This window comes from Cystoisospora suis (assembly GCF_002600585.1).
Source record: "Cystoisospora suis strain Wien I chromosome Unknown contig_4436, whole genome shotgun sequence".
Lineage (NCBI taxonomy): Eukaryota > Apicomplexa > Conoidasida > Eucoccidiorida > Sarcocystidae > Cystoisospora > Cystoisospora suis.
The window spans coordinates 1-16,350 of record NW_027157228.1 but is presented as its reverse complement, the minus strand read 5'-3'; the positions used below and the strand labels follow the sequence as shown (position 1 = coordinate 16,350).

Sequence of the window (16,350 nt, the reverse complement as noted above, 5' to 3'; positions counted from 1 at the left end):
AAACTCATAGGCAGATGTCTATATTTCTATATGGTGTGAAAGAGACATGTCTTACACGTAGGAAGCAGCGCTCCCCAGTATCTATCTCTACACATGGCAAGAAGTCTTGATCTGAAGAGATTCGTTGAAGAGAACTTTCTTATTCTTTTTCTCTTGTGAGCTTTTTCATCTTCTCCTTCTAGTTGTCCCTCTTCTTTTTCTTTTGATCTCCTTACCGTCATAGATGCAATTGCCTGCAACAAATCCAGCGGTGCCGAGAACGATGGCTGTCCTCCCTACGGCCGTTAGAAGTCTTTCCGCCATCTTCGTCTTCTTCTTCTTATCTTCACAAAGAAATGAGGAAGAAGAGGGAAAGAACAATAGGAAGAAGGAGAAGAAGGGATCGCCTTTGACGGGTAAGAAGATGAGAGAACAGGAGATAAGGAAGGAAGATGTGAACTCAACGCGGAAGAAAGAAGGGGAAAGAAAGGAAAGTTTGGGAGAAGAACAAGAAAGGAGTGAGCAATCAAACTCGTGACTCTCGGTGGAAGATGAACAGACACACAAGATGCAACAGAGATGATAAGGATCAGAGGAAGGGAGAAGGAAAGAGAAGAAAACGAAGGGCGGAGAAAGAAAAAGAAGGGTGAGGAAGGAAAAGAGAAGAGTACGGATGAGAGAGGAACCAAGGCTTTTCTCTTTAGAAGAAGCCCGCAACTTCAGAGCAAAGAGGAAGAAGAGAGAAACAAAGGAAGATGGAGAATGAAGGAAAGAAAAGAGAAGCCAGCAATGTGGGGGGGCATAGGGAGATCCCCGAAGGAAAGAAGGAACTTCTGAAGGGAAGAGCTAAGAGATCAAGAAGAGAGAAAAGGAAAGAGAGAAGAAAAACAGAAACGAAAGAGAGAGAGAAACAAATAAGAGAAATAACTCTCGAAGGCGTTTGCTGGGACTTTCTAGGGAACAAGCTACTCAATTCTCCGTATGTCGATTGAGAGAAAGAGAGACAGAGGAAAAGAACAGGCGGATCCACAGATAGATAGATAGATAGTAGACAAAACGAAAGAAGAGAAAGCTTTAGCACCTTTCCTCTACAAAAAGAAGAAGGAGAGATAGTCAACCGTCGTCGATTGATTTGTCTACGACTGCGACTATTTTCTATCTACAAAGAAACAAACAATTTTGTTCACGCGTTATTGCATCTTTGCTCGGCTTATAGACGGACAAGAAGGAGAAGAAGGGATGTTTTGGATTTGAGACCTTCCAGTCTATAGTGAACTCGGTAGATAATCCAACTCTTGTTTCCCGAGAAAAGTGGAGAGTAAAGCTTAGATATGAACGCAACACATGCGATATATCTCGATAGTATCTGAAGGATGTACTTATATCCATACGTGTAGATAGATCAACAGATGTATAGCCTTTGTATCTATGGATGTGAGTGGTTGTCATCCGGCGGTTCCAGAGATTACTATGGTCATCTCTTTCTTTGTATGTAGTGACTACGGGAGCGGTAAGAGAGGCTAAGAAGAGACTAGTAGTCGGAGGATGTAATAGAGAAGAGAGTGGGATACGTGATGCAGCAAGTTGAACAACAATACACGTCTTCATATCTCTGCTGAGAGAAAGATCGAGTAGTTTGGGGCACCCTAGTTCGTAGCTTGAGAGACGAAGAAAGGAAGGACAAGACAGCAAGTAAAAGAAAGACAGAACCGGTATGTTTCGGGAAGAATCATGAGAAAGGAGGTGTCGTGCAGAGCTTGCCCGCGTTGAAACTTCGAGGGAAGAGGACGGTGACGGCGATGATGATGTGTAATCAAACGGTGACGAGAGTTGAAGAGAGAGAAGGAGAAAGGAAGAGAAAGAATAAGGAAAAGAAAGAAGGTGAGGTTTAGTTTCTCTCTCTCTTCTTGCGTCAACAAGGCCCTTTGATGCATGTTGATCTCCGTAGATGGATTCCTAGAAAGAACTTTACGGAGAAAATGAGGAATGGTGCCTCACTTCGTATGCTCTCCTTGTACCTCCTAGGTATTACGGTGTACGTACACCACCACCCACTTGTTATGACATTTCCGACTGAGGAAGGAACTGACGCAGACTCATGGGGAGCTTTTTAACACAGAGAAAAGCTTCGATTTGACGGTCTGAGTCCAGCACTTCACTCAAGATTGTTTTGTTTCCTTGTCTCCGAAGTATCTCTTCGTCTTTCTTCATCCAAAGCAGAACATGGCACCAATTCCTTTGCTGCTTTTAGACCACCACACTGTTTGACTAGCAGATTCTATCGCAGAAGATAACTGGAGGGAAAATTCCCCCTCAGCCCGACTTGAAGGGGGACTCGTCAGAGTCGACTACGGAATTCGTGAGATGACCCGGTCGAGGCGTTAGCTGGAGCCCGGGAGTCATTCAAGAACTTGATCTAAAGCAGTACATAAGGCAACTGTAGAGAGTATATCCGAATCATCACTCGGCAGTACGCTCCTAGCAGCCTATCTAGTAGACTGGCTCATCAAATGCATGCTGGCAAAACTTCGCGATGGGCTAAGGGTTCGAGATTTCGTGTTGCATGACGGCTCTCTGATGTATAAGTGGCAAGGGGTCTTCCGGCTAGGCGTGCCAGCAGCTGCTCCTGCACACATCTCCTTATGCCATGAACCGCGGCCTGCGGGCCACCCGAGCGTGAAGAAATCACTTAAAAGTTCTCCGTAGAGAATTCATGTGAAACGATACAGAATGGATCTCATGGGTATAAGGCAGTTTGTCTATATTGCCAGAGAAGTAAATCAAGATGCACCCAGCGAGCAGGACTAGTGGCACCCGCTGAGTGTTCACAGACCATGGCACTGCGTATCCCGAGTGCTCATTACGACGTTCAGGTACCTATACGGATTAGTATCCCATGGGTGTGTTGAGGCAGCCAAGCTGTCGAAAAGGCTCATCAAGGCAACTGAATATTCTAGTACCAGTAGGCATCGCAATCATAACCGTTACAGCAGAGAAATATGCACAAATAGCTACTGCTAATGCTGCTGTTCCCGTATGACGTGCCCGAGCCAGTACACTTCTTTCTATCTAGATATCTAGGGGCTTCAGAAGTATTGTTCCCCCGAAGTAACGCAGTATCTTACTTCCCGGTACATTCATCCAGATATTTGAGGAGTTGTTTCTCTGCAAGATAGGGTCAACTGAGTGGGCTGCACAGTCGATTCTGTCTGAGAGGGACCCGAAGTTCGTAAGCGTCTTCTGGGGTCCGTTGTGAGCAAGTGGCGCCAAGCGCTTGCTCTCCGCGCCCGCGCATCAACAAACAAAAGTGCAGACGGAGAGACCTACCTGTACTTGAGCATATATGCTGAGGGAATACACGTTGCGCAACATCAAAGATCGGGCAGTTTTTCCAGGGGTTCACGGAGCTCGCGCTTAACAGTGCCCAGGAGATCGAGCGTGCAGGGACGTTCTCCGCCGTCTACGTTGACCCCCGGAGGATTTCCCAGAACTGCCGCCTTGGGACGGAACTGGCGGAGCGGAACGTTGAAGGAAGCAGAAGCTCGCCGAAGACAACTTGCCAAAAGAGCGGGTCTCGTGAAAGCGAACTTGCACCGAGGCCGCCGACGTCGTGTTCGACTCCGCTCCCGTGCTACAGCCGCGCAGTGTAGGATAGTGGAAGCTCGGTTACCGCTGGGGAAGACGGTTTGCGACAAGAACTTTGCTTACGTCATAATGTCTCGCCATTGATGAGCGAGCATCGTACGGTAGTATTGCGGATATTCAGGGACGTGCAAGGTGTCTCCTCGATACCCTGTGCTTTCGATAGTCTCCGCCCGACACGACCAAGACAGGTCCCGAGCACGCGTTACCGGCGTCGCGCGTCGTACAAGTCGGAGACTTACGTACGGGGAAGCGATTGCACAGTTCCGCCAATGCAACAAGCAGGGGTCAGATGGCGGTACAGTATCATGTGAAGTTGCTGGCTCCGCAGCTCGGAAAGTCGCCGGTCAGGGAGGGACAGAAACCCAACTTCGGAAGTGTCGGTTCCCATCGTTCCGTTACCCGCCCGCCGACGTCGTGGCTCCAATTGCCGGAGGGCAGACGTGATCCCACGAGTACGGTCTCAAGGCAGCCTGCGCTTGCAATGCTACTACCCCAGCCTTGGTGTCTGTTCTCGGAAGACAGCTTGCTGTGTGTTTGTAGGGGGACTCGGGAGAGACACTGCCCTCTTCCAAACGCTGCAGGTGGTCCGCGTCGCAGGGCGGAAGACCGCAGCGGTCAGGCCTCTCAGCGTACTAGTGGGTCCGTTTACCCCTGTAACACTGGAGGGGCTCTCCGCTCTTCTGCAGTTGACTGGATGCTGAAGCAACCGGACGCACCAGAGCAGAGCCGTCAGGTGATTTTTTGTGTAGAGGACTGTGCATGCTCGCTGTGCATGCGGTTAGCTTAGTGTCCGGAGATCCCGGATCTCTCTACAGTTAGTGTCCCTGCTACCTTTTCTGCGTAGTCGTCTTTCGTCTCCCCCGGCTTCGCCGTCCGGAGAATCTGCAAGGAGCAAAAAGTTAGAGGTGCCTATCAGATATCGCTCTCGTCAGTTTACTCGGCCATGGGGCCTCCATCTGCACTGCGCGCGTCGGCAAGACTCGCCAATCCCTTTTTTCGCCTTTCTGCTCCACGGCTCGGAGGCAACCACATTTATCTAGGGCGGTACCACGACTTCAATCAGTGGGAGTACCTGCCGCATCCTAAGCTGCAGGCATGCGGTGCGATAAAGCCGGTCGGGAGTCAAACGTTTGACCCAACCGGCAAAGACTTGCGGGGTTCAGGCCTCCATGGTCCAGAAAACGGGGAGTTTCTCCGCCTCATGTTGTGGAACCGCCTGAAACAGAGGGGCTTGCGCAGGGAAGTGCCTACCGTGGATCAGATGCGCGACTACAATAGAATGGATGTTTCACTCGTTTGGTTCTGCTGGGCTTTGATTATCTTCTTGTATCCTCTCGCGAAGTACGGCCGCTCCTACGCTGCTGAACATGGGCATTACCCATATTCACCACAACGCACGGATGGTTCCAGAGGTGACGGCCCGTTCTGGTGGTATGTGGAGTAACTCGCTGACAGGCTTCGTATGAGATTTCACTTCTTTTCAGTGCTCGACAGAAGCAACCGCAAGTGGTGTTCCCAGTGGCGAACTAAAGGAATATTTTCGGTCTAGACGAGGGCCCACCTGCATCGCGTTCTCGCAAGACGGCAGAAGCTCGTGGGCTTCTTTAGCCGATCGTGGTCCGTACAATGAATACCGCGTGGACATTGAATAAGAGTTTACCGTCGTCAATGCCATGGTATTTGGGAGTGGAAATGTCGTCATCAAGACTAATCCATACTGTCTCAAGACTTTCACCGTGCATTTGAGCGCGTTTCAATGGGCCGAGTAGAATTCCCGTGATCCCCAGCGTCCAAGGCACGGGAAAGGCGGGACACATCTTCTGTGGGATACTAGGGACGCGAGACAAGACTCGCCGTGAAGCAACAGTGTACCTTCAGTTCCTACGTCAGGCTCTGTCGACGCACAGCCCCCTGTAATGTGAACTAGATATGTGACACCTTGTTTGTACGTGGTATGAGCTCGGCTTCGCCGGTCTTGTGGAAGTCCGGTAATGCAAAAAACACATCTCTCGACTCATCTAACAAACATCCGGTGTGAAGTTTGGAGGTCTCCGAACTGTCGCATGAGATTCAGTATCCAGAATTTTTAAGGGACTGCTCGAGCAGTAGCTGCCTCAAAGCTTGAGGTTTCACCTGTAGGGGGTTGTCTGGATGTGCCGGCCGCATGACACCAGTTCGCCTTCAGCACACACAGCACTCTACTATGGCTGGTAAAAGGTGTTTCCTCACATCATGAGTAGAAGTTGGTCGTCGCGTACAAACTCAACGAGCCTTGATTGTAAAGCAATCAACGCAGGGCCATCCCCCCGGCCGGGAAGCTGTATGTCAGACTTCGGCGATCTGCCAGAGGCCTCACAACGGGTCTTCTGACAGAGAAGCAACGGCTAAAGAGCGCTTGGCTGTAAGGTTGTTCGGATAGTCTCTGGTAGCTGGGCACCCAACAAAAGGCTCTTTTGCATTTTGGCGGTTCTTCTCTCACTGGCCATACCCGGTGTCTTCCAGCAGCGCTGATCGCTCGAGGTGGAACAGAGGGAAATGCAGCGGCACCACTCACGTCGCGCAATGGGCTGACGTTAGTAATTCACCGTCTAGCGTCGTAGCCCTGGCAGGAACTAGGGAACAGACTTTGCTACTGAGTACAAACGGGCTCATCACGTCGCCCAACGTGTGGAACACAGCAGATAGAAAGGACCGTCCTAGCCGCTACTGTAGGTCTTGCCCACATTGGACGGTGTTTCTCAACTACGGAAACTAACACTCAGAGCAATGTCTCTGGCTTGTATCTGCCCACGTAGGAGGAAGCGCATCGGGCGGCGCGGGCTTGTCTAGGCAAAAACCCCGGACTTGAAGGACGAAACTGTATCCTGAATGGGCCACTGGTTTGTAGGGTTTTCCACCCCAGAGTTCAATGCGGCATTCGCTCGAATATCGCCAAATGAGGCGAAGGAGGGGCGGTGAGTGACAGCTTGTGTACCGCGGATCTCCATCTTCGTCTACGATGTGATTCGACCGAGGTTCGGTCAGCTCATGGCGAATTCGTGTAGCTCTGTAACCCTTTTTAAACGGTGCTCAGGAAGCTGCGCTTGTCACGGTCGTTCCCGCCAGGAGCCTCGCAGCGTGCGCGCCGAGCTGGGAAACGCGGAGCCACTTGTTTCTTTGGCTTTTGGGAGAGGGGAGAGAGATGGCAAAGTGACCATGGCTTCAGTGGCTGCGGCTGCGCTGTGGTGTGGTCTGCAAAGCTTGGTATCACTGGAGATACATCGCCACTCACAAATCTGAGTCTTCTTCAGAGGTCAGCGGAGAGGGACAAGCCCCAGCCTATGGTGTGCTCCTCCGTCCCGGGTCGCCCCGATGCTTCTTACTGTATACGCTCTCTGTTCTTCGCAAATCTGCATGCGAGCCAAGAACAGCACTCACCCGACAATCACTCCGACAACCTTCCGTCGCTGTCTCCCCGCTATCCGAGCTGGACCTATTCTGTTTTTTAGTATCGTGAATTGCCTGTTGACTGCTTTCGGATCTTTGCGCTTCGGCGCCTCTGTTGTCTTCAAAAGGATTCTCACTCTTGATCTCCCTAGGGTCATCCCTGGTTCGTATGGAGCGCTGTGTGTTTTTTTCTGAACGACATTTCTTTTTTCGCTAGATTCTTCTATTCGCTTTCAAGTTTTCCTTTTCCATGTGACTGCCGTCGTCGGGTTCCTGAGAATCTTGCTTCGGGAACAGTCAATAGACACTGCTTTTAGACTGGCTGACGGCAGGCGGAACTTTGCTGAGTTCTCGCCAAGTGCGGTGGTTCTCCCTGTAGGGGTTCTGCACCCTGTTCCCTCTTCACTCCAATCGAAGTGTATCAGGTGACGGAGGAGGCCTGAACTAGAAAGGTGCGGATCTGCGCCAGCAGCCTCTGCGCGGTGGTTGGTTCATCTCCTGCTGCGGCTGTCGGCTCTGTGCTCGACGGGAATTGATGGTATTTAGTTCGTTGTTTTTTTTTTCTTTTCGGACGCGACTGCACAGCAGTACGACGACGTCACCCCATTTCATGTACCGGCAGCGGCTGGAGAGGTTGCTTCCGGGTAGTGCGCCATTCTGTGTTTTCGCGTAGGCGTAACAAAAATTTTCCTCAAATGACGCTCGGCAAAGGAGCGCGCACTTCATCTGTCGAATCATGGTCAGGAGTCGTGGATGCTGTTTCCGTACAGCGGCACCACTCTGTCAAACCAGAAGGTGCTCCAGACTACTGAACCTTTGCGTCCCGCGCCCTCCCTACACCCCCTGGGTGACACAGGGCTCGCCTTCGTACTCTGTACATCGAACCTTCCCTGCTTTACCGAACGTGAACTGTTGCACCGTGCCTGGCGGGGCTCTCCATGAGTCTGTGTAAAGTTTATGGGTCACGCACCCTCGTGTTTGCATTTTTGCCGTCACCCGGGTTTCAGTGCTCTGAATGTAGGGGCCAGTCTGCATCAGTTCCCGCGATCTCGTGGGCTGTCAGGGAGTTTCTGTCCGTCAGAAAGTCTCGGGGGGGGTGGCTATTCCCATAGCGAACGGACACCTTGGTCCTCTGTTTTGCTTGCGCTTTTTCCTAGCGCTCACTTCGGTCTTTCCTCCCGCTTCAGCCTACTTCCTCTTTCTCACGTGTAGTTTCCCGGCCTCCTCTACGACCGAGATAACCTTGTTTTTCCAGAGTGCAACTCCGTACCGCTTGTAGAGCCGCAGCTTAGTTTTGGTGGGCATTCTGCCGGCAAGAAGTCCCTGCTGTTCTGGTCCTGGTCCGCAGTCTCTCGTGCGCTTCTTCCAGGCTTTCCTTTCAGAATTGATCACATCTCTGTCGTAGCGCAGTCTTCTGTCTTCCGACAGAACTATTCATTTTTCGCGCTTTGCAGTATCTTCGTCTCTTGCCCCGAAAGGATGGCTCCGCCAGAGGGGAGCCATCGCCGGTGTGGCAACGCTTGCTGTGGCTGCTGTCCTTGCGGACCAGATCGTTGGAGTGTTTGTGGTGTATTCGAGTGTCTGTGCGGATGCGAGCTGACGACACGCGATTTCCTTCGGCTTTTGCCATGCCTGCTATGGTGCTTCGTCTCGATCATCTCCTCCGTCCTGCACGTAGTCATTCCTGTTTGTAGTGACAGGTAATCCAATCAGACAACCCTCGATCGCTCTGCGTTTTCACCTCAGGCATTGCATGCATTCTTACTTGATAACTCGAGCCACATGGCACACGACGGTTTCCTTTACTTGCACCGTCCGGTCTGGGGCGGACTTTTTTTCGGAGCTGTCAGTCGTCACGTTCTTGGTCTCTTGGCCCCTGTCACAGTCTGGCGTAGTCGGGGGTGCATTTCACAGTCGGGCGTGTAGGCCGGTACCTGACCTACTCACGGTTTCAAGTATTGTAGACCTATCTGATGACGCACTTGTGAGAGCTTAGTGAGTTCTTTTCTTGTATACGGTCATTCGATCTACGTAGGAATCAGGCGTATTTTCTTCTTGTGTATTTTCAAGTCTTATCAAGAGCCTCGGTTCTATATCAGAGGACTGCAGGAGTCAGAGACCTGTCGGTATTTCCACCTTCACTTCGCCGCCCCAGTTCTAGCTTGCTATGCAGGCGCTTCGACTCGCGCCTACGCAGGTCTGTAGAGTCTGTCCTTGAGAAGTGATTCTATGTGTCGCAGCCACCATCATAGTACCGTCTTTGCATGTAAGAAAGCCCTTTGGCGTCTTGCCATTTCAGCGTCCCCCCTCGCGTTCATTCTCACGCCCAACGTTCCTGCCTTTGCTGCGTCTCCGACCTTTCTACTTGTCGTATGGAATGGAGAGAGAAGTCGAGATACTTTCACATCCTGTTCGTTCTTTCTTGCGCTTCAGGTTCCCTGCCACGATGCCGATTTTCTGGGGTTGGCTGTCCGCACTTCCAGCCTTCGTGGTGAGCTTGCTGTCAGAGTGTAGGCACTCCTTTCTACGCAAGGGAAGTTGAAGAGTGTGACACACTCGTAGCAGAAAGTTCCTCGGGAAGTGTTTTGATGGTGGTTGTTCTTACTAAGTGGCCATGTTTCCTACGTGGAGCATTGATTCACCTCTGTTTCCGTCCAAGCATCTGTCTGTTGCTTCGTTGTGTTTTTATACCTCATCAATGAAGCGGCTGGCAGGGAAAGAGGAGGCGGCGGCGGTCCATGGGCATGGTAGACAGGTTATGTTCAAGGGGGGAGGCAGGGTAAATCTCTGCCAGCTGCTAGGGGTTTCGACTTTTTGTCCTGGCTGTCTAGCTGTCTGTTGTCCAGCTGTAGGTAGCAACAGGGTTTGAGGTCCCTTCGTTGTCGGACATCTTCTGTTAGGCCGTTACTATATTCTCAGTCCAGGAAACATATCGGAGGTCGCTATCACATTTTTGTATGTTGGTAACGAAAGGGATGGCAGCAGTGCGGCTCACTCGCCATGACAACACAGTTGGCCGGGAGGGGGTGCCGGCAGGGAGTCGTTAGTCGTTCGTTGGAAAGGGGGTCCCACTCACAACTCGAGAAATACACCACCACTTTTTGCTCTCGTCTGTGTGTGATTGTTCCTGAGCCATGTGGATCTGCTTTTCTCCCTACTGCCGCGTGCGCTTGACTGTACCGGAGTACAGGAGACGTCAGTCAGCCGTTGTTTACCTCTATCGGCCAGGGCCAACTGCTCTTTTCCTAATCACGTTACATGGGTTGAGTATGTGAGATGTCGCTTGTTCTGTTTGAGAGGGCGCCTCTTCGGGGTCTACCATTCTGCGGTGTCGTATCTGCTGTCTACCTGCTGACTGTTCAGTGCGCAGTCCTGATCATGCTGTATCACCGAGACGCGACACAGGAGCACGGCTTCTCACAGGAGACTGCGAAGTGCTTCGGCGCATTCTACGGTTTCCTCTCCATTCTCGGGTGCTTCGTGTATCTAACCTTTGTCATTTCCGCAGTTGTGATGGTGGTGCAGGTAAGGTCACTTCCATGGTTTGAACATCTTAGCGGGACAGGAACCCGAGGCAGTCTCTGCAGCTCACCGTTTCAGTTGGCTTTCTAGCACGTCAAGTAGACTCGCATATCTGATGGGACTCCGTAGAAAGTACCGGGTTCAGAGCATGCCTGCTCGCGAAATCGTATGTAGAAAGTTTTCCAACACCGCAGATCGCCAACTGTTCAAAGGCGATCCTCATGTGACAGGTCGTGGCGCCATGATTGTTTCAACCGTGTTACTAGTGTAGTTGCACGATGCCCAGCTGTCCGGATGCCATTCGTTTCGGCTAAGTCAAAGTGCTATGGCCGGGGCGTTTTCTTTGCATGGTTTCTTGTGGGTGTTTACAGTGCAACCCGATCATCACTGTGGATGGACTGACGAACTGCGATCCAGGAAATTTCGGCTACAACGCCTTCTGGTTTTTCATGACGATCACGTGGTTGATTTTTCAGAGCTGCTTGACTCCTCGAGCACGCTTTGTCGAAGAGCTTGTTTCAAAACATCAGCAGTTGCAGGCAGCCGGCGGAGGAGCAAACCTGAGCTTTGGGCCAGGCCATGGTGGCGGTTATCGACCGAGTATGCAGGGTAGTACGTCACGTGTTTCTGTGATCCATCCTACTGTGTACGGAAACCCTGCTGCTCCCGGTGTTTACGAGACACCCATGGTATACGGGAGCCCGACCGAAATGACTGGCCCGACGACTTACGCCAAGAATGTCGAAGCGAGCAGTTGAAGCACTCTCTCAGGGTGACGTAGTGATTGCCCTCGAGCAAGCTCTTAACTGGATGAGCCGGCAGTGGGGGGGATTTGCACGGAATGGCTTGAGCACTGGACTCCCCCCGGTCAGTCGGCGGTGTCCAAGCTGCATCGTGCTTGGGTCATCAGCTGTTGTTAGAGCGATTGACGTACGATTCTTTCTTTTTCTGCATATGTGGAATGTAGAATTTACTTTCCTTTGGGTGGGAAAGTCTTGCAAGCTTAAGCCGTAGACGGGAATGCGCAAGGATTCCCCACCCAGTTTGGCGAACAGCAAATGCTACATCTCAGACGTTTAGGAAGATTAGAACGGTGCCGCGCGTTCAGCAAAAGAAAACTGCGCGCCGTTGTAGTGGTGCACGTCGGCCGTGAAGCCATCCATGCTGTCACGTGCAGTTGATTCCAGGTGAGACGGAGGAACAGCAATCCACACGCCATCGAGGGGCTTACTACCCGATGAGATAAAGCGAAGAGGAATCAGAGGGCGTTCGGGCCAGGACAGCCAAGAGCTATCGAGATAGAGTCTCGTTGCATACGGCGTGATAGTCTAGGCACCTGTGGGCTTGATTGGGTCGTTTGTGTTGCTAGCAAATCCATCACTCTAGGCGTGGTCCGAGATTTGACGCTATGCGGCGGCGTCATTGTGACTGACAACCGATCAGGATGCCCATTACTCCACTACTGTGCTGTTATTTCGCGTTGTTTTTTTTGCTTGAGCAGCCGTCGCCCATCTGCAAGTCCCTGCTGTGACACACGTGTGCTCTTCCTGCGGGGGTGGGACTGTGTTGTTTCATATCGCCGATTTCACCCTGCCGTGTTTCTCTCTTGTGTAACTTCGGACCGCTTCGTGGCCACTGAGGAACCAGAGACGCAAAGCAATTACCATCGGTTTTGGAAGCAGCTGTTCGCTCGCAGTCAGACCCCATCGGCAGCACCCTGCTGCCGGCGTTTTGTACCCGTCTTTCGTGACAGAAGTAACACCTGAACCAACCAGGGATTGTTGTGCACACTGGACAGGTACCAGCGTAGGTCGGGACAACATTCGGAGTAACACATCAAAAAACCCAGCTAATGTGAGTTTTTCTTTCGGCCCGCTTCCGGATATCTTTACCAAGCGACAGCTGTTGAGCGTCGTCCTGGCCAAGGACCACGCAGTCAACCACGCCCGTGGTCTACAACAGTGTTGAGTTCTCCTCGGTGATCTTTAAGTAGATATTGGGAGCGTGGTCGGGGCGTGTTTATTCGATCTAGGCTGTCAGGACAGCATAGCGAACCCACGGCGAGGTTGCCTTGGCGGCGCGACTTCCTTAAGACGTCTACCACTCATCTGACGGAGAATAGTTGGGGCAGCTGCGCTTCCTTAGGAACGTCTGCGTGTCGGAGTTACTGTCGCCCCTGCCGGTCAACTCTTTGGAAAGGGGTCATCTGTGCTTTAGCAACAATGCCCGTCTCTAAGACACAGTTAGACCCCTTGTCGTCCCAGCGCAGTCCCTTTTGTCCCCTGTTGACGCGGCAATTCGGCAGAACGGACACGAAGCGTCAGTTGCACTGTTGGAGGGACTAGTCGCGCCTAATAAACGGCATACGAGTGGATCTTGCAATCGCTCTCGTTGGGATGCCCCACGAAGACCCAACCAGCACAAGCTTCATTGTGGTGGACTGCAGCTCTCAGCAAACTCTAGTGACTTGGCACCCACGCGGCTGTCTGCGTATCCCACGCCGAGAACGGAACTGTCTGTTCTGTTTCTCCCCTCGCTTGAGGCGGCTGGGTGACGTCGACGGGACCTGCGACGCGGAGTCGCTTGCGAAATCATCACCATCACCACGTAGGTATACAACATACTCGCGTGCTCGTCTTACGGAAGGAGACGCAGCAGCGTACAAGCAAGTCAGCCGTGACAACGTCGAGACTCAATTTCCAGGAATTCCCGCCGACGTAGATTCGAAATGTCCGGACGAGATTCTTGAAGAACAGGACCAGGGGAGAGGTCAAATCGAGCTGGTGGTTGGTCGCGACGAGCCCGTCGTGGGGGTGACGCGGTCCGAATCACTCCCGGATCGAAATCTTGAGTAACTGGTGGTGGCCAGCGTAAGGATAGTCAGAACAGTCCAGAGAGGGGTTGGTCCCCTCCCTCTTTTAGCCCACTCCGGTCGACTTGTGTCTCAGCAGACAGAAACGCCAGCACGAGCAGATGGGAAAGGGCCTCAGCAGCACCTCGGTAAAATTTAAGCTAGTAGTGCGCAGCAGAAACTGGCAGGGTTTTACTGGCACTACCAAAGAGCAGTAGGAGGGGTTGAGAGCAGTATGTGGGCGAGGAATGCGGTATGCATGCAATTCCAGTCCGGCTGAAGAGAGTGCATGGACACCATGACTACATCCTGGACCGGTGGCCGTGCCAGTGCAAGGCAGCAAGCCTCCAACTAATCCAGATTGGTCTTCACTCTCTGGAAGTGGCAGGCGAAACTGCTTTCGTGCTGGCCTGGGTCCAGCAGCAGATGGAACGCCAGGTTTTCTCTTTCACCGGCTGGACCCGTGTCATGCATGGCACTCCCGTCATGGAGCGAGCCATTGCCCCTGCACCAGGTCTGTAAGCATGAAATGAGGACGGTACTTGTTCATGTCGTGGAGTCCTCCCACGCTTAATGGTCCTCACGCTTTGGACTGAAATTGAATTCTCTTCCAAAGTCTCTCGTGATTCGTCCTTCAAGCTCCGTTCAGCGGCTACGTCGCGCGCAAGGCCGGCGAAACGAGGAGCGTACCGGAAAACAGTGTACGTCACTCTCTGAAGTGCCGGTTGGATTTGTGGACGCCTTTCAAGTTCGGTCGGAGGGGCCCGCCTACCAGGGTGTCTACCGGTGCGATATGAGTAGTCCACAGTCTCTGATTCGCTCCCAGCGCGGTTAGCGCTATGCGACAAATCATTTTTCAAGGTCGGGTCACCGCGGGCTTCGAGTGGGTATCCTTGTGTTTCTCTTTTCTTCTTGTTGTCAGCTTGCAGTAGGCACTTTCTTCCCTCAGGCAGAGCTAAGGCCGCATGTTTCAGGCCTGTATGACTAACAGTCACTCGCCGCCTGAGCCAAGCAGAACAGAACACGTCTTCCTCTTTTTTCCTCCTCCAGGAACGCCAATCATCACCGATTGGAGGTCCCTGCTGGTAGTTTGCAATCCGTTGGATGTCTCGTCGCCCTTCGTTCGTATCGTGCAACGGATCGGTCTGTGACATCCTTTCCCTTTTCCCCGACTTCTGGTATGCAAAGCGGTTGAGGACCGGTCTCAAGCACCGGTCGTCTTTCTTTGCCGGCAGCTGTGTCATTGATACTTTCGATCTTGACTTGCGCGAATCTCCTGCTTTTGGTGTCTCCATTTCCCTTTTTGTCCTCCTGCTCTACGCCTACCATGGCGTATGACACGGACAGATACGTCTTTTTTTAAAAAAAAAGAAGACCTTTCCTCATCGGTGGTAGTCCGTTCTCCTACCCCGGCCTGCTTCTGTCTGTAGCGGGGAGCCTTGGTTCTGGGAGGCCTTCCCTTGTGCTTGGAAGCTGGCCACTTTCCTTTCTCTCTAAGGTTTAGCATCAAGTTCTCTGACTTCTCCCCCCATGTACCCCTGGCGGAGCCAAGCGGGAGAAGACCAGTTTTTTCCATGGGCTATGAAACTGGAGCATGAGTTTTTCGTTTTCATCCCCCTGTTTTCAGATACAGTCATCATTTCCTTTTTTTGTTGCTGACCCAGTTTTTCTTTGAGTCTTCAGACTCCACTTTTTTCTCGTGCACATATAGGCGAGCTACCAGCTGTTGTTTTTTCGTCGTGAGTACGGTCCCGTTTCTTTTCCGCGTACCTTGTCTATCTGTTTTCTGGGACATTTTCTTCTCACCGAGGTGGCCTCTTTTCCCTTTCCCATTCGCTCACTTCTTGATTGGAGAAGGTTGTTGTCTCAAACTGTTTGCTTGGAAATGATCGCTGTTGCTCGATAATCCGCTGATTCCCTGATGTGATTCTCTTCTTCAAACCTGCGGAAGAATAGTGTTCGTGGTATATCCTTTTCTTTTTTCTCCCCCCCTCGTGTTCGTTCCGTATCGTGGCCGGTTGTGCGTTTTGTTGGAAAGGTCATCCTTTGGATAGCGTAGAGGAAAGAGACGGTTCACGTCTGCCTCATGGCGTCCCGACGCGGGGGTGGACTTGAACTGGTTCTATCACTAAGTTGGAGGGAGGCGAGGTGGTCTCTTTTCCTTATCGCGTGTTCGCATTGTTTGTGTATTTTGTCATGTATCGTGCCAAGCCTGTTGTTGAATGTGAGCTCGTGAGAGAGACGTGTAGTTCTCGGGCAATAAAATAACGCCCCGTGGTGTGGTAGTGAAATGTTTTGTTCTCATTTATCTGAAACGCTTTCTCTCCGTTCTGATTCCTAGGGAGCACTCATCGATTTCCTCAAGAAAGTCCCGTACGCTATGGCGACATCAGCCTTCTGTCCTCCTTCAGGTTATACTGCTGTGCCTTTACAAGGGGGAAATGTGTCAGACAACCGTGCTGCTGTCTTGGGCAATGGTCTAGGGGGTTTCACGACCAACCATCTTTTTCATTCACGAAATAACCACCATACTCCCAATACAAACCGGGGTGCATCTGGCATTCTTCCGTCTTCTCATCCTCTTCCTGTTTCGTCACAACTTCATCATCAGCCGCCGTCTTCTTGTGGTGGAGGGGGGTCATCTCCTCCTGTTCTTCCCCTCACCCCTGGGGGAGGGTCGTTCCCTCTACTCCTTCAAAACAGCACCCCGGGAGGTGTCCTACATAACCAAGGGGCGGGGGGTGGGGTTTTAAGCCCAGGATTTCCAGGAGAAGGAGGAGGACGAAATACGACAGGCCCAGGAGCCTCGTGTAGTAACAATCAGGGTGGTGTTCATTCAGCTGCTTTAGCTACTGCCCGAGGAACGGGGCATCAGTCTCATCCTCATCATCTCAGCAACAATCATAACAACCTTCATCATATGGTGG

The 16,350-nt window shown here is 51.9% G+C and overlaps 3 protein-coding genes across 3 annotated transcripts; 1 reads left to right on the top strand and 2 right to left on the bottom strand.

Moving 5' to 3' along the window:
- Positions 1-273: 273 nt before the first annotated feature.
- On the bottom strand, positions 274-1,133 carry CSUI_008090 (uncharacterized protein; the record flags this gene model as incomplete). The annotated part of the gene is made up of 1 exon (XM_068068229.1): positions 274-1,133. A coding segment is annotated over one exon (453 nt), but the record flags the coding sequence as incomplete, so codon positions are not given.
- Positions 1,134-2,698: 1,565 nt separating this feature from the next.
- CSUI_008089 (uncharacterized protein) lies at positions 2,699-3,101 on the bottom strand (the record flags this gene model as incomplete). The annotated part of the gene is made up of 1 exon (XM_068068228.1): positions 2,699-3,101. A coding segment is annotated over one exon (168 nt), but the record flags the coding sequence as incomplete, so codon positions are not given.
- Positions 3,102-4,281: 1,180 nt separating this feature from the next.
- Positions 4,282-16,350, top strand: CSUI_008088 (uncharacterized protein). The gene is made up of 4 exons (XM_068068227.1): positions 4,282-8,750; positions 9,484-9,541; positions 10,414-10,575; positions 10,944-16,350. The coding sequence occupies exons 1-4, from the start codon at positions 8,530-8,532 to the stop codon at positions 11,328-11,330; spliced, it is 828 nt and encodes a 275-aa protein (XP_067919795.1). The 5' UTR covers positions 4,282-8,529; the 3' UTR covers positions 11,331-16,350.